This window comes from Malaclemys terrapin, chromosome 21 (genome assembly GCF_027887155.1).
Source record: "Malaclemys terrapin pileata isolate rMalTer1 chromosome 21, rMalTer1.hap1, whole genome shotgun sequence".
Taxonomy (NCBI): domain Eukaryota; kingdom Metazoa; phylum Chordata; order Testudines; family Emydidae; genus Malaclemys; species Malaclemys terrapin.
Window position 1 is genome coordinate 310,685 of NC_071525.1, and position 20,844 is coordinate 331,528.

At 42.5% G+C, this 20,844-nt stretch overlaps 1 protein-coding gene across 4 annotated transcripts in view; it reads left to right on the top strand.

The window, feature by feature from the left end:
• ASH1L (ASH1 like histone lysine methyltransferase) overlaps positions 1-20,844 on the top strand; it is a 146,236-nt gene that overhangs the window by 121,193 nt on the left and 4,199 nt on the right. For 3 of the 4 annotated variants that reach the window (XM_054011463.1, XM_054011464.1, XM_054011465.1), the window contains 16 exons: positions 1,418-1,564; positions 2,495-2,603; positions 2,785-2,946; positions 3,143-3,237; positions 6,531-6,688; positions 8,109-8,261; positions 8,722-8,776; positions 8,880-9,012; positions 9,559-9,807; positions 10,210-10,296; positions 11,146-11,236; positions 16,707-16,845; positions 17,171-17,343; positions 17,701-17,867; positions 19,365-19,405; positions 20,191-20,492. In XM_054011463.1, the coding sequence (XP_053867438.1) occupies positions 1,418-1,564; positions 2,495-2,603; positions 2,785-2,946; positions 3,143-3,237; positions 6,531-6,688; positions 8,109-8,261; positions 8,722-8,776; positions 8,880-9,012; positions 9,559-9,807; positions 10,210-10,296; positions 11,146-11,236; positions 16,707-16,845; positions 17,171-17,343; positions 17,701-17,867; positions 19,365-19,405; positions 20,191-20,492 (2,261 nt within the window). Of the gene's footprint in view, positions 1-1,417; positions 1,565-2,494; positions 2,604-2,784; positions 2,947-3,142; positions 3,238-6,530; positions 6,689-8,108; positions 8,262-8,721; positions 8,777-8,879; positions 9,013-9,558; positions 9,808-10,209; positions 10,297-11,145; positions 11,237-11,756; positions 12,776-16,706; positions 16,846-17,170; positions 17,344-17,700; positions 17,868-19,364; positions 19,406-20,190; positions 20,493-20,844 lie in introns of those variants that run through there. The other variant, XM_054011466.1, reaches the window with a different exon arrangement.

Genomic DNA, 20,844 nt, shown 5'->3' on the forward strand with positions numbered 1-20,844 from the left:
CTGAAAACAGCTCAAGAAGGGCTCCTGTCTCTAGCACCCAGATACACAGTTCCCAATGGGATCCAAACCCCAAATAAATCTGTTTTACTCTGTATAAAGCTTATACAGGGTAAACTCATAAATTGTTCTCCCTCTATAACACTGATAGAGAGATATGCAAGCTGTTTGCTCCCCCAGGGATTCATTACTTGCTCTGGGTTAATTAATAAGCAAAAGGTGATTTTATTAAATATAAAAAGTAGGATTTAAGTGGTTCTAAGTAATAACAGACAGACCAAAGTAAATTACCAAGCAAAATAAAACAAAAACACGTAAGTCTGAGCCTAATACAATAAGAAACTGATTACAGATGAAACCTCACCCTCAGAGCTGTTCCAATAAGCTTCTTTCACAGACTAGACTCCTTCCTAGTCTGGACCCAATCCTTTTTCCGGTACAGTCCTTGTTCCAGCTCAGGTGGTAGCTAGGGGATTTCTCATGATTGCAGCCCCCTTTCTTCTGTTCCGCCCCCTTATATATCTTTGGTTCAAGGCGGGAATCCTTTGTCCCTCTCTGGGTTCCCACCCCTCCTTCTAAATGGAAAAGCACCAGGTTAAAGATGGATTCCAGTTCAGGTGACATGATCACATGTCACTGTAAGACTTAATTACCCACTTGCCAGCACACACGTATACAGGAAGATTTACAAGTAAACAGAGCCATTTACAACCAATTGTCCTGGTTAATGGGAGCCATCAAGATTCCAAACCACCATTAATGGCCCACACTTTGCATAACTACAATAGGACCTCAGAGTTATATTTTATATTCCAAGTTTTAGATACAAGAATGATACATTCAAACAAATAGGATGAACACACTCAGTAGATCGTAACCTTTGCAAAGATACGTTACATGGCATATCTAGCATAAAACATACTCCAGTTATGTCATATTTACACTCATAAGCATATTTCTGTAAAGCATTATGGGGTGTAACGTCACACCCAGAAAACTAAGATGAAGAGAAGTGATGATTTTGGAGAATATATACAAATTGTGCATACATGCACACAAACCAGCAGCCTTGTACTTGCACAGTCCACTGCTATGTGCATGTGACCAAGATGAAATCTGTACAATTAATTTGCAGAACAAGAGGCAGCATGGTCTGGAAGGAACAGCTCCCAAATTCTAATCCCAGCTCTTTCAGTGACCTTGGTCAAGTCACTGCCCTTGTCTGTGCTTCAGTTACCTCATCTGTAAAAACAGAGGTGACAATACTTATCCTCTATCTCTGGATGTAAATGTAAAGTGTTACAATTATCTCTCTAAAGCCACCTCCCAGAGTTCCTGCACATTCTGTTTCCATATTAACTATGTGTGTGCTTTGCTTTGACAGTTGAAATCACAAGAACTTTCCTGTGTTGCTTTCTAGGAACCGGATGATTGAACAGTACCATAATCACAGTGATCATTATTGCCTGAATTTAGACAGTGGGATGGTGATTGACAGCTATCGCATGGGCAACGAGGCTCGATTTATCAACCACAGCTGTAATCCTAACTGCGAAATGCAGAAATGGTAAGAAACAAATACTGTACATGCTGGACCTCTGGCTATACCCATGGTTAAAATGTAGATAGGATGAGCATCTTAGAGAAGTTGGTCTCGAAATAGGGAAGAGGTGAGTTGGGCAGAGATTGAAACAACATCAAAATATTGACTAAGGATCTTGTATTGTGTAAGACTTGTACCATATTGCTGTCAGGTAAACGTCACATCTGAGGCAGGCTGCCGTCCTGCATGGATCTAAATAGTCTGTTCTGGTATGGAAGCTCCTACATTATGTATGTCATATTGCTACGATATTATAAATCATTAAGACTAGATGGTGCAGTAAGATAAATCCATATGCTCTTCCCCTCTGGCAGTTTAAATGTATTTGTGAGTTAGGATAATAGTAAAATAGTCAGAATTTACCATTATCTGTTACCACTATTCTCTACTTAGGAAAGACCCTAGTGTTAGGATAGCAGGAAATACAGCGGGTAGGGATTGAGTGTATTAGCAGAGATTTGCAGGGATGGCTTTACACTGGAATGTTGGGTGAGCATAATAGGATTTATATTAAGGATAGCATGGTGTGGAAGCGTGCCATGCTTGTCTGTACCTAGTGTGGCTTTACCCAGTGCTAATTAGTTTTTCCTTCATATCAACATGAAAATTCAACACAAAAACAATTATGGAAAGTAATAGAATTAATAGATTTTTTCAATGATAATGTGGGATCAAATATTAGTTTCTGGTTCAGAATGAAGCCCTGAAAATAAGTGAATTTTGGTGCTGGGGGGTGGTTCTTTAATTTGTGGTGCCTAATGTGATTTGTGATTATGTTCTTATGGACAAGCCTAATTTCGCCCCACTGCCAATTCTTTTGGCTACCACCTCCAGACTTTGCGGCCCGTGGATGATGATAAAAGCCAGGACATTTTCATTGTATTTTCTTGACAGGTCTGTTAATGGTGTCTACCGGATTGGGCTGTACGCACTTAAGGACATGCCTGCTGGTACTGAACTGACTTACGACTACAATTTTCACTCATTTAATGTTGAAAAACAGGTGAGGCTCGCACTACTAAACCTAGATGAGTCTCTCAAAAGATGAACGATTCTGTGCAGATTAGGGGTTATTAACAATGCCACACTGTGTTATATGTGAGTGAGCTGGTATTTGGTAATATTGACAGATTTTTCCATTGTTGTGATTTGATTAAAAAATAAGTATTCTCTTTACTTCAAAGCAACTCTGCAAGTGTGGTTTTGACAAATGCAGAGGAATAATTGGGGGCAAGAGTCAGCGAATGAATGGACTCTCAGGAAAAACCACCCAGCCTGTCACCACACACAGAAGGCCTGGACGATCGAAAGAGAAGAGAAAGTCAAAGCACAAACTAAAGAAGGGGGTGAGTACTGAAGCCAACTCTTCTCACATAAACCGGTTACTGGGAAGTCAGTTTGTTTCAACCAGACCAAGGTGAAGCATATTTGTTATGTATGTGCATAGAAAACTGGAGAGACAATGTTCAGAGATTAGTTGCTCAAATGAATTGCCGTACCATTTGTCCTTGGTTTCTCTCACCAGAATTATCTATTTTACAGAGGGGCCACATTCCAGAGGAGAGTAGTGAAAGTGTGAACACGCCAAACAGACTGACCCCACAGCTTCAGATGAAGCCCATGTCCAACAGAGAAAGGTAAGGAAGGATTTCAGTGTTGTTTTTCTCCCCAGCAATGAAGGGTTGCTATAAAATCAAAATGAATCTTTTCTCCATAAAATAAGGCATCACAGAATGTCCAGTTGAAGAAGAAGGGGTGCTGGGATCTGTGTTAAGTAGATTTAAGTATTAAGATCTGTTGTGGATCAGATAGGCACTATTGTGCTCAATCTAAAATTGTGGCATTAGTATTAGGATGGCCTTTCCAATCACTGTTTTAGAATGGGTCAGTACTAGTGGGGTGGAGAATGTGCACACTGCATCAGTGTTTACATTGCTCCTGGGTACTATGTTACTCCTGGAATCAGGCACACCTGTTCAGTCCAGTGTAGAATGCCTCAGCCTGCTCTCTGCTGCTGTTCTGGCAGGGAAGCAGAACCAATCAACATGAAGTACTGGTTTGAGTGGAACCAACCACACAAAGGTTTTTCCTGTGCAACTAACAAAATTCATTGCATTGGCATGGCTGGCAATGAGTAGAACAGGGCAGGCAGCAGTTTGACCTGATGCATTTATTAAGACCTCTTTAGAAAGGAAAATAGGGAGAGAATGTGTAATGTTTTTTATGCAGCATATATTAAAAGTGGGGAGAGATGTGCCAGGAGAGCAAGTTCCACACCTTAGCATTGCTCACCAATACAGTGGTGGAACTGTCAGGGCACAGATTGCCATTAGGATGAGGATGTAAGGATCCATGGACTAGAACCTGGGTCTGAAGAGCCTGGGACAGCTGACATTCCCATAGTGCCACCAGGGGGCCATTCAGAGCTATGGCCAGGGAGCACTGTGGAGACTAGGCGCCTCAGGAAGTACCGCCCAAGGGACCCAGAGTGACAGTAGCCTACGGCCCTCTGCCAAGCACCCTATTTAACCCTGGAGGGTGCCCCAGGAAGCTGTCTGACTTTGGGCCTGCTGCAATTCCAGACTTTACCTCAGCTCCTGATCTCTGGTCTCTGATCCCAGCATGACTCTGACCCTGCCCTTGCCTACTGACTCCAGCTTGGTACTACCTCTGATCTCCGGACGCAGACTCCAGCTTAATTTTGACTCCGACTTCAGACTGCTACTATCTCTGGTCTCTGACCCTGGCCTGACTTTGATCCTGACTCAGGCTTATTGAACCCGGCTCTAGTGATTCCTCCGACCCTTGCTCATGTCCCTGATGTGTGGACCCCAGCCCAGCTGTGATCACTAGGCCAGACTGCTTGTGCCCCAGTCCCTTACAGTTTGCCCAGATCCACTTTCTGACCCCTTCCACAGACCAACAGGACGACCTTAAACTCAGTCAACTACTTCCTCAGGCAGCCAGCGTAAATAATGCAGGGTGGCAGGCATGATGTGGTGGCAGCTCTTAGACCTTTTGGGCAGTTACGAGATTACAAGTTTGGTTGGTAAATATAGTAGGGTTGGTGCAATGTATTTAGATTTTTGTGAGGCATTTCACTTGGTACCGCATGACATTTTGATTAAAAATTAGAAAGCTATAAAATTAACATGGCACACATTAAATGGATTAAAAACCAGCTAAACTGATAGGTCTTAAAATGTAATTGTAAATGGGGGCAGTCACTACAAGGATGTGTTTCTAGCAGGGTCGTGCAGGGGTCGGTTCTTGGTCCTATGCCATATAATTATTTTTTTTAATGACTTGGGGAAAAACATGGTCATTATTGATAAAGTTTGCAGATGACACAAAAATTGAGGCAGTGCTAAATAATGAAGAGGACAGGACACTGATACAGATCAATCTAGATCATTTTGTAAGCTGGGTGCAAATAAGCAATATGTGGTCTAATATGGCTAAATGTAGATGTATTCATCTAGGAACAAAGAGTGTAGGCCATACTTACAGGATGGGAGATTCTATCAGTAACTCTGAAAAAGATTTAGGGATTATCAACTGAACATGAGCTGTGGCCAAAAGAGCTAATGTGATCTTTGGACACACAAATCTTGAGTAAAGGTGGAGAAGTTATTTTACCTCTGGTTTTGGCATTGGTGTGACTGCTTCTGGAATACTGTGTTCAGTTCCGGTGTACAGAATTCAAGAAGGATATTAATAAAGTTGAGAGAGTTCAGAGAAGAGCCACAAGAATAATTAAATGATTAGAAAACGTATCTTCTAGTGATTGAGCTCCTTGAGTCTATCTGTTTAGTTTAACAAAGAGAAGATTAAGGGTGGCCTTGATTGCAGTCTAAGGCTACATCTACACTACAGGGGGGAGTCGATTTAAGATACGCAAATTCAGCTACGTGAATAGCGTAGCTGAATTCGACGTATTGCTGCCGACTTACCCCGCTGTGAGGACGGCGGCAAAATCGACCTCTGCGGCTTCCCGTCGACGGCACTTACTCCCACCTCCGCTGGTGGAGTAAGAGCGTCGATTCGAGGATCGAGGGACGCGATAAATCGATCCCCAGGAGGTCTATTTCTACCCGCCGATTCAGGCGGGTAGTGTAGACCCAGCCTTAAAGTACCTACATGGGGAACAAATATTTATTCATGAACTCTTCAGTGTAGCAGAGACGGATATAATACTATCCAATGGCTGGAAGTTGAAGCTAGACAAATTCAGACTGGAAATGAACTGTAAATTTTTAACACTGAGAGTAATCAACCATTGAAGCAACTTACCAAGGGTCATGGTGTATTCTCCATCACTGTAAGAACATAAGAGCAGTAGTTTTTCTAAAAGATCTGCTCTAGGAATTAGTTTGGGGAAGTTCTCTGGCCTGTGTCATATAGGAGGTCAGAAAAGTTGATCACAATGGTCCTTTCTGGCCTTAGAATCTATGGATCTATAACTGTGTTATCAGCAAACTGATGTATTTAGGAATTATCTCTCCAAGAGGTATTACAGAGGTGACAGAACAGAAACTTGAGGGATGCAGCATTTCAAACTCTTCATTGCTGGACATGCACTTACTTATCATTACCATTGTCACTAATAAGAACCACACTACTGGAGGGCAGTTCCAGACATACCATCATCACCACTTAGTTACCATTTCAATAACACATGATCAGCCATTTCAAAAGTCACCAAGAAAACAAGCCTTAAACTGTCATGAACCCATTTGAAACAAAGGGCTCCCATCACTACCTCCAAATGGAGTTCTGGCATGCTGCATAATAGATGGCATGTGGTATCCCAACCGTACTTCCAAATAGATCGGGGAATATCTAAGCTGTTGCCTTCTTTCTTCTGCTTCCCATAGCCAACATTCAGACAGTGAGGTGATTTGAAAATGAACATTTTTAATTTTTGCAGGAATTTTGTGCTAAAACGTCATGTTTTTCTGGTACGGAATTGGGAGAAGATTCGGCAAAAACAAGAGGAAGTGAAACATGTCAGTGACAACATCCACTCTGCATCATTATATAATCGCTGGAATGGAATCTGCCGCGATGACGGCAACATCAAATCTGGTGAGGCCTGCACAGTCTCCTGCTGTTACCTCTTTCTTCTGGGGGACCTAGTCAAATCACATTGGTGTGAAAGTTTACACCCATGGATAATTCAAATCAGTTCTCAGAGCCAATAGAAAGTTGCTACCAAGTCCAAATAGCTTTTCAAATACTGATCGGGGTGGTTATGTACAGATCTGTTTTCACTGTCACCCTGAGTGAGGAAGAAACTCTCTCTATAGGCATATTATTTTATTATTGTTCGTTATGGGGTTTTACACTTTCCTCTGAAGCATCTGGTATTGGCCATTGTCAGAGCCAGGGACTGGACGGGATAGACCACTGGTCTATTCAGTACAGAAATTCCTGTGTTCCTCTGCTGGATCCTGAAGGCTCACAGCTCCCACTGAAAATGCTATTCATTTGGAATTCCTGTCCTTTCTCCCCACAGGTGATTTTTCAGAAAAGGAGAAACCTGATGTGGCCATTTTAGGAAATTGGCATAACACCATAAATAATGCAGTGCAGGATTGGTCCTTAATGAGAAAAGAGCTGCTCAGCACCTGCAGCAGCAGTCCACACTAACTTTGAGAGTTCTCATTATCCTCAGAACAGTGAGCTTCTCTGAGTTTAGGCCTTTGGGACACAAGGTTTTCTGGCTTGCCATCTGTTATGGGGATGGGACCTGACTGCCAAAGGAAAGTTACAAGCCCCACTCCAAAACACTGCACCATTCAGAAGATCAAATACTGCCCTCAGTTATACCCATGCAACCCCATTCCAGCATTTGGCTCCCCTCTGGCAGCTAAGTGAGAAATTGGGACCCACATGCCTTGTGGCACGTCTTCACTACTCGCTGGATCGGCGGGTAGCAATCAATCTATTGGGGATCGACTTATCGCGTCTAGTGAAGACGCGATAAAATCGATCCCCGATGGCTCTGCCATCGACTCTGGAAATCCACCGCAGCAAGAAGCGGAGTCGACGGTGGCGCGGCAGCAGTCGACTCGCCGCCATCCTCACAGCCCGGTAAGTCGACCTAAAATACGCAACTTCAGCTACGCTATTCACGTGGCTGAAGTTGCGTATCTTAGGTCGACCCCCTCCCCACACCCCCCAGTAGTGTAGACCTAGCCTTGGTTCACGTTCCCTAGTTTGTTCTGGTTCCTTTTTTCCACTGTAGCAACACAACATAGCCATAAATCCAGCTTAGCTGGCTAGAGCAGCACAAAATAGCCAGAGAATACCAGTGAATCTGACCCTTTACTTTTTATTGTAACCCAAATCAGTGTCAATGCTAACAGGAAATATGCTTCTGAACTTGGTGTGGGAGAGGAGACACCATGTGGTGTCATCTTAAGTATTCAATTTGAGAAGAGGACATTAGTTCCTCTTGAGGTAGAATTTCTATATAAAGGTTTTTATTTGTCCCTTCTTTCAGATGTCTTCATGACCCAGTTCTCAGCCCTCCAAACCTCCCGTTCTGTGCGAACACGGCGCTTGGCTGCAGCTGAGGAGAACATTGAAGTGGCTCGTGCTGCACGCCTTGCACAAATCTTCAAGGAGATCTGTGACAGCATCATCTCCTACAAAGGTGAAGCAGACACTCTGCTATCAGCCTGCATTGAGACCTTATCCCTCTTCAGAACACAGGGATGAGGGTCTTCAGAGCATAACGTATTAAAGAAGAATAAATTTATTTCAGGACTTCAACCAACCCCTTCTCCATTGCCCCTTATCCTACCCCCAGCTCCACCCTCCCTTTCCCACAATCTCTTCTCCTGCCACCACAGGTGGGGCTGTCCTACAAAAGTTATTTTGCATAGATTTAGCTCTATGATTCAGTGTGCAAGATGCTGCTGCAGTATGAACTGATCTCCAATCCTGTACATGTGAAGAGTGTCCAACAGCCAGTTCCTTAAAATACCCAACAATTCCTGTTTCCTGTGTCTGAGGGTGAAAAGGGGGCTCTGCTTAGACTGAGTTCACTGTTTACATCTCTTGTTTAATTCTGATATGGCAAAGCACTGTTCAACTCTGTGCTTCCTTTACAGACTCTTCCAGGCAGGCTCTCGCATCTCCACTGCTGAACCTTCCACCTAAGAAAAAGTAAGTTCTTGCTTCTCAGACCAATCTGTAATTTTATTCCTACAGGTTTGTGCATCTTTGAAGTGTTGGTGAAAATGACACTATAGATTCCCTCCTCTTTTAGAAATGCAGATTACTATGAGAAGATCTCTGACCCCTTGGACCTTGCCACCATTGAGAAGCAGATCTTGACTGGGTATTATAAAACTGTGGAAGCTTTTGATGGGGACATGCTGAAGGTCTTCCGGAATGCTGAGGTGAGATGCCAAGGCATAAAGCTACTGCACAGGCAATGTGAGTGTGGCCTGAATTAATGGTCATGGCAACAGAGATTCTTGCAACAGAGAGAGAGATTCAGATAACTCTCCTCTGACAAGCCAAGTGAGAGCAGAGAGATGATACTAGTAACTTGTTCACTTCAGCCTGCTCTTTCAACTTGCTCCAGCTACATGGTGCCAACAAAGTAAAGACTTGTGAATAGTGTGCAACTTTCCAGCCTGAAGAGACCAGGGTGCTTCTCAAAGGAACTAAATTGTACTTCAGGGGCATATAGGGATAGCCAAGGCACATGCACCTGCCTCTAAGACATATGGGGCATGTCCCAGAGGTACACAAGAGCTGGCCAGGCAGGGACATCTGACCCATAAACATGGCAGTGGGGAGAGTGAATACATCTACCCAGAGGTACATGAGGCCAGCAGAGCAGGTCATCTCCCAAGGATGCACACTGAAGTGGGCAGGATGAATGTGCCCAAGTTAGGGGGTGTTCAGAAGAATGAGTTGCTTCTTTTGTTTGTATTCAGAAATACTATGGCAGGAAGTCTCCGATTGGACGTGATGTGTGCCGACTACGGAAGGCGTATTACAATGCTCGCCATGAGGCATCTGCCCAGATCGATGAGATTGTGGGGGAGACAGCAAGCGAAGCTGACAGCAGTGAGACGTCCATCTGTGAGAAGGAGAATGGGCATGAGAAAGATGAGGATGTAATCCGTTGCATCTGTGGCCTTTACAAAGATGAAGGACTCATGATCCAGTGTGACAAGTGCATGGTGAGGGGGAACAAAAGGGAGGGGGAGTGCCCAGCTCCATCTTCCCCATAGCGAATAGTTCCTATACCCACAGCTTCCACACAGCTGATAGGGCAGAGTTCCCCTTCCAGATCTCCCTTTTCTCTCCAAAGAGAACTTAGCACCGCTGTTTCCACACAGGAAATGCAAATAAATGACTAGGAATAGGAGCTAACACTCATGAAACAGCCAGCAATACCTTTATATAGAGAAGTTAAAACTTCAGCAATGATGAATAAAAGCCAACAGCATACGGATCTTATTGTCTTTAATCTGACAACCGTTTGGTTGCTTGTTCTTATGCTCTCTTAATCTGTCTCATGAGGAGATGTTTTTTATTTACAAATTATAATCCACGTCTTCCTAATCGGGATTTCTTTGTAGGTTTGGCAGCACTGCGACTGCATGGGTGTAAATTCTGATGTTGAACACTACTTGTGTGAACAGTGTGACCCTCGATCCGTGGACAGGGTAAACTATTTTCAGTTGCTTTTGCTCTGATGTAACAATCATAAACTGTAATACTTCTTGCATTTATATTATTACATGTGCCAGTTAGCCAGAGTGGAATTAGTAAAGAATGAACTCTTGTTGCTCTCAGCTTTGTGCTGGCCTGCAAATAGTGTGGGATCAGTTCACAGTTCTCTCTCTTGGGCTAGTAAAGGTAGAAAGCAAGCTTCTGAAGCAACCCATGCCAGATTTTATCAGCTGCAACAATAATCAAGTTGGCAGCAGGTTAGTAGCCAGAATCCTACATCTCCTATCCCAGGAAAAGAGAAACTGCACAGAAGCATTTCCCCTTTTTCCAAGGCTGAAGAGTCTGGAGGGAGGGATAGCTCAGTGGTTTGAGCGTTGGCCTGCTAAACCCAGGGTTATGAGTTCAATCCTTGAGGGGGCTATTTAGGGATCTGGGGCAAAAAAATAAATAAAACTGTCAGGGACAGTACTTGGTCCTGCTAGTGAAGGCAGGGGGCTGGAGGTGATGACCTTTCAAGGTCCCTTCTAGTTCTATGAGATAGGTATATCTGCATATACTACTACTTTTTTTATTAGGCCAGTATAGAATTATGAGGCCCAGAGCTTTTGACAGCTCAAACATGACAGGAAATGCGCATCTGAGGCGCTCCAGCTTTACATTACAATCTCCTTGAGTCCTCTTTAATTCTGTTAAATATGAATTCTTATTCTGTGTCCAGCTCTATTGAGCATTTCCAAAAGGGCAGCATATATGGTTGGCCTCTGCCCCAGTGCTGGACAGATTATAAATGATGTAATGAAAGGGTCACCCCATCTCACCAGTTCATTTCTTTCTTTTGCCAGGAGGTCCCCATGATTCCTCGTCCCCATTATGCCCAGCCGGGCTGTGTTTATTTCATCTGTCTGTTACGGGATGACCTGTTGCTGCGCCAAGGTGTGTGCATTCTCTGGTGACTGCTGTGATTTCCATCAGAAAGGAAGATACAAAGAGCTCTCTGGTTTGACCTTGATTCAAGCACATGCATCTTTCATATGAATATGAAATTGTGCTCTTAGCTATTGCAGGTGACACATAGTGAGGAGGCTGAAATGATACATACTGATTGATGGGTAGACATTACGTTCCTTTAGCAGAGGCACAAGCTTCCTTCTGGCCAAAGAGAGAAAGCTGAGACAGCTGCTGGGAGTTAACAGGAAAGAGCAAGTCAAAGAAGGAAGGCATGGGCTTCAGCCACACTTTGGTACCAAGCTGAATAGATTATAGGATCATACAAGCTGGACATGGAAAAGACCAATTAGATCATCCATCCCTTCCTCTGCTCCTCACAGTGTATACTTCTAGTCATTGTTTCAAAGCCCCAAGCCCTGTAGGAGTCAGATCTCATAGAGATCTCTGTCAGGAGACTTCCTGATATTGAACCTGAATTTTTCTTTTTCTTAATTTCATCCCACAGATACAGACAAGGTTAGAAAGAGATCCATACAATATAAAGAGAACTGATCAAGAATGAGTTAAACCAGTTGGTATGTTTATTAAGGGGTGTGGGGGGATGGGAGACTTTTCAGGAGAGGGGAGAGTAACTAAAAATGAGACCAGGAGCAGTGCCTTCTCCATCCTTTGTGTGGGACTCTGGGATGCTCATTTCCTCATCCTTTCTTAGAATCCCTCTGCAGCAACCATCTTGGCCACACCAAAGACATTTGGTTTCCTCTTTATGTTTTGGTTTCTGTCGTTGGGTTGCTGACTGGGGGGATATTGGGCTTCTAGGTTTGTTCCTTCTCTTTCTTCTAGTTTCTCTGTTTCAACTAGGTGGTGGTGTTGTTTTTTGAGACACCTAAGGTATTATCAATGTACTGAGGTCAATTTTGAACCACCCATTCAATACAGAGCTGTCAGAATAACAGGGCGGCACAGATTTTCCAACATACAGAGCTAGGAAACTCTGCAATTGGAGTAGTACTCTGTAGAATAAACAGGAACTTCCATACCATAAATTCACCAATGGCCTAAGATTTGCACAGCTCTTGGGACACCCCAGGGAGCAGGAACAGTGGCACAGAGGCACTCTCACAGCTGCAAACTGCCTTTCAGGGCCAAGGGGGAGTTATTCCTGTTTCACCTATGAATAATTTTTGGATAAATTTCCAATTGAAAATATGCTTAAAATTTAGTCATCTGAGCCCTGGCTTTGCAGACAGGCTCTCCCTGTGTCCAGAGGTCAATGACGAAATGCATTTGAGCCCTCACCGATCTGCTATGTTTCTACTTCAGGATGCTCTAAGAGGTGAGAGTCATGTACAGTGGATGCTGGAGTTGTTCTGCTTTCTCCCTATGGGTGGCAGACGGAGCTAAAGTTGCTTTTCTGTTTTAAAAAACTGAAACTTTATTCATTTAATATGTCAGAGATTTTAAACATTCTGATTTGCTTCCCAGTGTTCAGCTGGGTGGCCAGCAGCCTATCTCAGCATGGAAGGTTTGCCTCACGGGCCTTTTAATAGGAAAAGGAGGTGGAGGAGTCTCAGAGCCCCTTTTTAATATGTACAAATTTGACAAAAGATATATTTAACTTTTTTTTTTTTAATTTAATCAAAAATGGACTGAAAAGGCCCAGGGATCATGAGACCTTTCAGGTCTTCATGGAACTTGACTTCTCAGACTGCAGCTCCAGTGGCCTGGCATCTCTTGTGTGAAGTTTTGGAAGTAACCAAGGCACAGACTGAACCTACTCTGAATTGAAGTGGGAGAAGTTAGTTGAAAAAGCTATTTTTTCCCCTTCCCAGATGATATCAGTCTGTGAGGAGAATACAAATGAATAGTGGGTTTTGCAAACAAACACCAGTTTCTGTCTGCATGTAAAAAGGGCTCAGCTTTGCAGGGCCCTACACAGAACCACTAACTATCTTGGGCTGAAGAACTTGCTGTCCTGGGGCCTTCACAGTTTTTCATTCATTGTGAATGGATTCAAATACAGTTGGAAATATCCTAAAATATTGCACATTAAATCCGGTGGCATTTTGAATGACACTGTGCATTTCTCTAGCATTCTCGCTTGCTCTGAATTCTGGGCCACACTCACTTCCCTGCTATTTCTTCCTTTCATTGGTAAAAGAGCAAGCAGAAGTTCATGGAATTGTCCAGGGCTGCCCAGAGGATTCAGGGGGCCCGGGGCAAAGCAATTTTGGGGGCCCCTTCCGTAAAAAAAAGTTGCAATACTATAGAATACTATATTCTCATGGGGGCCCTGTGGCAAATTGCCCCACTTGCCCTCCCCCCCCCCCCCCCCGCCCCGGGCAACCATGGAATTGTCCCATGGTTACACTGAGCAAAGAGTCACAATTCTGAAGAATGCTCCCTTTGCTCGGCCCTCTTTAATCTATTTCCTCTGAGCTGCATGTATCTCTCAGGAGCTTTACTCCTGTTAGAGTTCTGTGAGAGTAGTCCGAGGCTTAGTGCTTTTTTGATCAATGATCTTCTTTCCCATCAATGACTTGTTCTCTAGGTAGCCTAGAGAACATTACAGTTACGATTACAAATTTGAATAACGTGTTTTACAGCCAAATCCTCTTTTGCTGTCAGTCCTACCCCCTTTGATAATTTATTTTTATTTTCTCATACATTGTAGACAACAGGGAGGTATTCTTTATTAGACCTTGTCCTAACAGATAAAGAAGAACTGATAACTGAGCTAATAATTAATAGTAGCTTGGGTACACATGACCATGACTTGGTTGCATTTATAATGTGCAAGCAGAATAAAGTGCACAAGTAATATATATACTTGATGCTTTAATAGGGCGAATTTCACAAAGCTGAAAACAATTATGAGGTCAATCAGCTGGGAGGAAGAATTTAATCAGAAAAATGTGATTGATAATTGGGAATCATTTAAGAACTCCTTATAGATCGCCAATAAATCACAATTGAGGAATAAGGCTGTGCTGGTTTAAAAAAATCAATTTAGTTTAGAAGTGAGTGAAGTCAGCTGTTTTTATTTTTATATATATATATATATATATATATATATATATAAATATAAAAAAAATAAAACATAATTGGAAGAAAGAGGAAGTTGATAGTAATGAAAATAAATCAGAAGTTCAGAATTGTAGAAAATTGATAAGGGAAGCAAAGGGACACAGGGAGAAATCTATGGCCAGCAGAGTTAAGGATGATGAGGAGGGTTTTTTAATACACCTCTACCCCGATATAACGCTGTCCTCGGGAGCCAAAAAATCTTACCGCCTTATAGGTAAAACCGCGTTATATCAAACATGCTTTGATCCGCCGGAGTGTGCAGCCCTGTTCCCCCAGAGCGCTGCTTTACCGTGTTATATCCGAATTTGTGTTATATCAGATCGCGTTATATCAGGGTAGAGGTGTATATAGGAACAAAAAGAATACTGACAATGGTATTGATCCATTACTAGATAGAAATGGTAGAATCATCATTAATAATGCAAAAAATGCAGAAGTGTTCAATAAATATTTCTGTTCTGTATTTGGGGGAAACAACATGATATAGTCTTATCATGTGGTGATAGCACATCATCATCAAACAGAAGCTACTGCAGTTATACATTTTAAAATCAGCAGGTCCAGATAACTTGCATCCAAGTATTTTAACAGAGCTGGCTAAGGAGCTCACTGGACTATTAATGTTGATTTTTCAATAAGCCTTGGAGCATCAGGAAAGTTCCAGAAGACTGGATAAAAGCTAATGCTGTATCTGATTTTTAAAAGAATAAACAAGATGACCCAGGTAATTATAGGTCTGTCACTCTGACATCAATCCCTGGCAAGACAGTGAAGCATCTGATACAGGGCTCAATTAAAAAATAATTTAAAGAGAATAATGTAAATCAACATGAGTGTATGGAAAATAGATTCTGTCAAACTAACTTGATATCTTTTTGATAAGTTTACACATTTAGTTGATAAATGTAATAGCGTTGACATAATATACTTAGACTTTCTTAAGGCATTTGAGTTGGTACCACATAACATTTTGATTAAAAAAACTAGAATATAAAATTAACATTAGGGGTTGGACTAGATGATCTCCTGAGGTCCCTTCCAACCCTGATATTCTATGAACATGGCACACATTAAGTGGATTAAAAACTGACTAATCAATAAGTCTCAAAATGTAATTTTAAACAGGGAATCTTCATCAGTCACGTGTGTCTCCAGTAGGATCCTGCAGGGATTTGTTCTTGGCCCTATGCTTTTATCAATGACTTGGTAGAAAACATAAAATCCTCACTATGAAGTTTGCAGATAACCTAAAAATTGAGGGAATTGTAAATAATAAAGAGGACAGGTTGCTGATTCAGAGCACCATGTAATCTCTTAGTAAACTGGGTGCAAGACAAAATATGTGTTTTAATACCGCTAAATGTATACATCTAGGAACAAAAAATGTAGGCCATACTTACAGGATGGGGGACTCTATCCTTGGAAACAGTGACTGAAAAAGATTTGCGGGTCATGATGGATAATCAGCTGAACATGATCTCCCAGTACGACGCTGTGACCAAAAAGGCTAATATGATCTTTGGAAGAATAAATCAGGGAATCTCAAGTAGGACTAGAAAGGTTATTTTACCTCTGTATTTGGCACTGGTGTGACCATTGCTGGAGTACTGTGTCCATTCCTGGTGCCCACAATTCAAGAAGGATGTTAATAAATTAGAGAGGGTTCAGAGAAGAGCCATGAGAATGATTAAAGGATTAGAAAACATGCCTTATATTGAGAGATTCCAGGAGCTCAATCCGTTTAGTTTAACAGAAAGATAATTAAGGAGTGACCTGAGTAAAGTGTATAAGTATCTACATGGGAAACAAATAGGCTCTTCAGTCTAGCAGAAAAAGGTATGACGTGATTGAATGGCTGGAAGTTTAAATTAGACAATTTCAGACTGGGTGTAAGGAGTAACTGTTTCACAGTGGGGGTAATTAACCATTAGAACCATTTACCAAGGGTCATGGTTGATTCTTTGTCGCCCAAATTTTGAAATCAAGAATGGATGTTTTTCTAAAAGATATGCTCTAGGAATTACTTTGGGGAAGTTCTATACTTGTGTTATACAGGAAGTCAAACCCCTGATCACAGAGGTCCCTTCTGGCCTTGGAATCAATGAATCTGTGTCGTCATTTTTGGCTGGGGACATACAATTCAAGTTATGTTTCGTTCTCTGCTAGTGGAATGTGTCATGAAGGAGACCAAGGCAATCTGACCCTTGTTCACTGGCTCTGCATTAGTTGTATTTTACTCTTTCAGAGTTAAATATGGGGCAGCTGTGTCATGTTATTGTTTTAACTAAACCAGCCTCTTCTCTGTTTTTGGGCCACTGTGTCACACGAGACGTTCTTTACAGGATGTGTCTCTTGTGCCTATTGCCAGGTGACTGTGTATATCTGATGAGAGACAGCCGAAGAACTCCAGATGGGCACCCTGTCCGGCAGTCCTACCGGCTGCTATCCCACATTAACAGGGAGAAACTTGATATCTTCCGCATAGAAAAACTTTGGAAAAATGAAAAGTATGTTCAAGGCACCTTCTGCACTCAAGACATTTTGGGTATCTGCCGAAAATAGAATTACTTGCAATCGTCTTCTTTAAATAGTGTTAAGAAAAGGTTATTTTTTTAATGACACAAGATCTAGAGATCAGACTGGAATTGGTATTTGCTGAAGGGGTAAACAAGAAAACACAAGGCTCATTGATGTGACCTTGTCTGTGGTCATAACCAATGCTAAAAGGGCAATATAGATAACTCAAAAAAAGTGGTGAATATAGGGCATAAAGTGAAGTCAAAACCACAGCTCCAGGGAAATAGTCTCTCTGTCTCTCACACCTTTTAACAGAGAGGAGCGGTTTGCATTTGGTCATCATTATTTCCGTCCACATGAAACCCACCACTCCCCTTCCCGAAGGTTTTATCACAATGAGCTGTTCCGGGTGCCACTGTATGAGATTATCCCCTTAGAAGCTGTGGTGGGGACTTGCTGTGTGCTGGACCTCTATACCTACTGTAAAGGTAAGCAGGCTTTATTCGGTGAGAAAATAAACACTTACAATAGAGAATGCTCCCTTCCTACTCTTTACCCTTCACATCAGCTCTCCTCAGCCCCACCTCCTTGCATTTTCCTTCTCTACTTATTAGTTTTTTCATATATTGTACATGTGGATGGGTGTATAGTGGGATTAGAGCAAGGAAGTTTCTTTCTTAAATTGAATTAGAGATTCCCCTGTTTGTTACGAATCTGAATTGAGTAGAACAAGAGTAGCTGGAACTTCAGTGTAAGTGCTCACAATAAATCTCTATACCATAGTGTATGCTGTTTGTTCTTGTCCTGGAATGCTATATGTACTTTGGTTTTTGCTGTAACTGCAGGGAGGCCAAAAGGAGTGAAGGAGCAGGATGTGTATATCTGTGATTACCGCCTTGATAAATCAGCCCACCTCTTCTATAAAATCCACCGGAATCGCTATCCTGTCTGCACCAAGCCGTATGCCTTTGACCACTTCCCCAAGAAACTCACACCCAAGAGAGACTTCTCAGTAAGTGTCTCTTCTAATGACCTTTCAGTTTCTTAATATAAGACAGAATACAGTCTTGGAAAACTCTTGCCTCCCTGCTTCTGAATGAAGCCTGGTAAACCAAGGAGAACTGACATGTTAACACTACACTCATACTGGATAGAAAGTTGATCAGAAAAGAATCTGAAAAGAAAATTGATTGCAGGCAGACCATTGCCAATTCTCAGGCAAATGCACTTAGAACGAATGGAGATGTGTAAGGCCGAACATCCTGGTTTCCAACAGAAACCCCAGTGCTGCTTTCACCAAGGACATTCCTGGCTGGAGACAACTTGAACCTTGACTCAAGCAACAATTCAGCAGTTGCAGCACATTTTCATATTTCAGTGAACTTCACAGAAAATAGCCCCACAGTTACCCTGTCTGTGCTGGCTTTGTACTCCTGGGCGTTAATATTAATAGTAACAGAGGGTCCTGTGGCACCTTTAAGACTAACAGAAGTATTGGGAGCATAAGCTTTCGTGGGTAAGAACCTCACTTCTTCAGATGCAAGAAGTGAGGTTCTTACCCACGAAAGCTTATACTCCGAATACTTCTGTTAGTCTTAAGGGTGCCACAGGACCCTCTGTTGCTTTTTACAGATTCAGACTAACACGGCTACCCGTCTGAATATTAATAGTAACATTATTAACATTAATTTGTTTAGAGACTTGCTCCCTGTCCCGAACTGCTTACAGTGTAAGTGCATCTCACATTCTGTGTCTAACTATCCCAAGTCCGTGGCTCTGCTAAAAGTTGTTTTGAGCAGCCAACCCTAAACAGCGGTTCTCGAGAACAGGAGTAATTTCAAATTTTCTCTCTCAGCGCCATTAAATTGCATATCATTGACCTTCAGCACTGAAAAAGACGTGTCTCTTATCAAAAAGAGAACTCCAGATAGGCTACCAGACCATGGAGTGCAGTGCCTCTCCCTATCTCAAGCATTGATACCTTCACATTTTCCTGTCTCTCTCACCACCCCACTCCCTGGAAATACTAGCTGCTCCCTGTACACACCCCTTCCCCTAGCAGTGTCAGCAGCTTAGTCCCCAAGCTCAGAAGCACCTGACTTGGCAGAGCTTTCATAGCTGAGCTTGTTTCTCCTCCTCAGGAGCAGCGAGCTCTTGTATTTGATCTAGAGGTTCTATCCATATTCCTACAGAGGGAAAATCAGGCTCTCTGAATAGGAGTGTTTTATAGCAAAATATCCCAATGATTTTTAAACTTACCAAGGAGACCTAGAGGGTTGCAGTGTTAAGAGATGCGTAATAGGGACTGGTCCTAAGGGGTGATTAGTTCTCTGCCTTCACCCTGTATTTATCATGATGGTCTCAATTCCTTTTCCTAAGCCACTAACGTCCAATGCATGAGGCAGGCCAGCTCTTCCTTCTACATTGGATTTAATTTGTGATATTTTTATACTGTCCAATGCTGAGCTCTTAGTGCTTTGTTTAACTGTGACCTTTATTATTGTTGTAGCCTCATTATGTCCCAGACAACTACAAGAGAAATGGAGGCAGGTGAGTCCTACCTACTGAGTTGTTCTTTAGTGAAAGAGGTGGGATAGTTGTTTTTATTTGTAAACCACCCATGCCCTATCAATACCCTTGAGATGCTGTAAAAACAGTAAAGCCAAGTAATTAAAAACAACCTGCTCAAAATTCAAACAGATACAAGTGAGAGGGGACAGTAATAAATATGGAGCCAGCAGCAATCCTCCTAAAACACATTTCCAGAAAGAGAGGGGGGTTAGGTGCTCTTGAAAGTGGGCAGAAGCAGTTTGAGACGTGTCATGGGAGCTGTAGGGCCCACGACTGCAAAGGCAGAATAGCCACTAGAGATCCCTAAACAGAGGGTGATGCAGATTGACATCAGGATGAGGCTCTCAGAGATCCCACAGTCTTATGCCATTTGGGGGGTTAAAAACACTAGTCAAGACTGTTGAAGATTAGAGAGAAAGTTCTCAGTGGATCCTGAGCTTAGGCACTTGGGGGGGAAAATAATTTTTCAGGGTAGTAGGAGAATTATGTTTTATTTTTTAAATATGCAGAAGTAACCCAGGAAATGTGCAATAACATTTGCAGCTTTGCAAGGTAAGCTAATGCTATTGGCATTGCCTCTCATGCTTTATAATTACTGTGTCTGGCTGCAGATTTCCCCTTCATGGATTCTACTGTGTGATTGGCTCCAAACTATAGAAAATTCATAAGCCCCTCCACAGCTGGGGTTGCTGACTCATTGACAATTGACCTTTCTGTCAAATGTCTCCAAAACTATGATCTTTAAACCTCTCTCTCCCTGCTAGATCATCATGGAAGACAGACCGCTCAAAGCCACAGATCAAAGACCTGAACCAAGAAGAAGATCCTCTTCCACTCATTGAGGATGTGCTAGCAAGCCAAGAACAAGCTTCAAATGAGATGCGCAGCCTGGAAGAGCCAGAGAGAGAGGCAGTCTCTAGTGAGGGCTGTGAGAATGATAAAAAGGTGGAGGAAAGTAACTCTGTCACAAGGCAACTGTGCACTCCAGAGGAAAGGCGGCATATTCAGAGAGAGAGACTTAATCAAATCCTGCTCAACCTCTTAGAGAAAATCCCAGGGAAAAATGGTGAGCAAACACCCCTTCCCTCAGTACACTGCAATACAATGATTTCCTCTCTAGGTTTGTTTTTGGAATCATGCATGGCATATTAGTAAAGCAAATGCTTTTAACTGAACTTATTGCTACTGGACATGATTTGTGCCCGGTGTTCTCCGCACAAATGTTTCCTATTAGCCAGGATGGGCAGGGATGGTGTCCTAGCCTCTGTTTGCCAGAAGCTGGGAATGGGCGACGGGATGGATCACTTGATTATTACCTGTTCTGTTCATTCCCTCTGGGGCACCTGGCACTGGCCACTGTTAGAAGACAGGATACTGGGCTAGATGGACCCTTGGTCTGACCCAGTAGGGCCATTCTT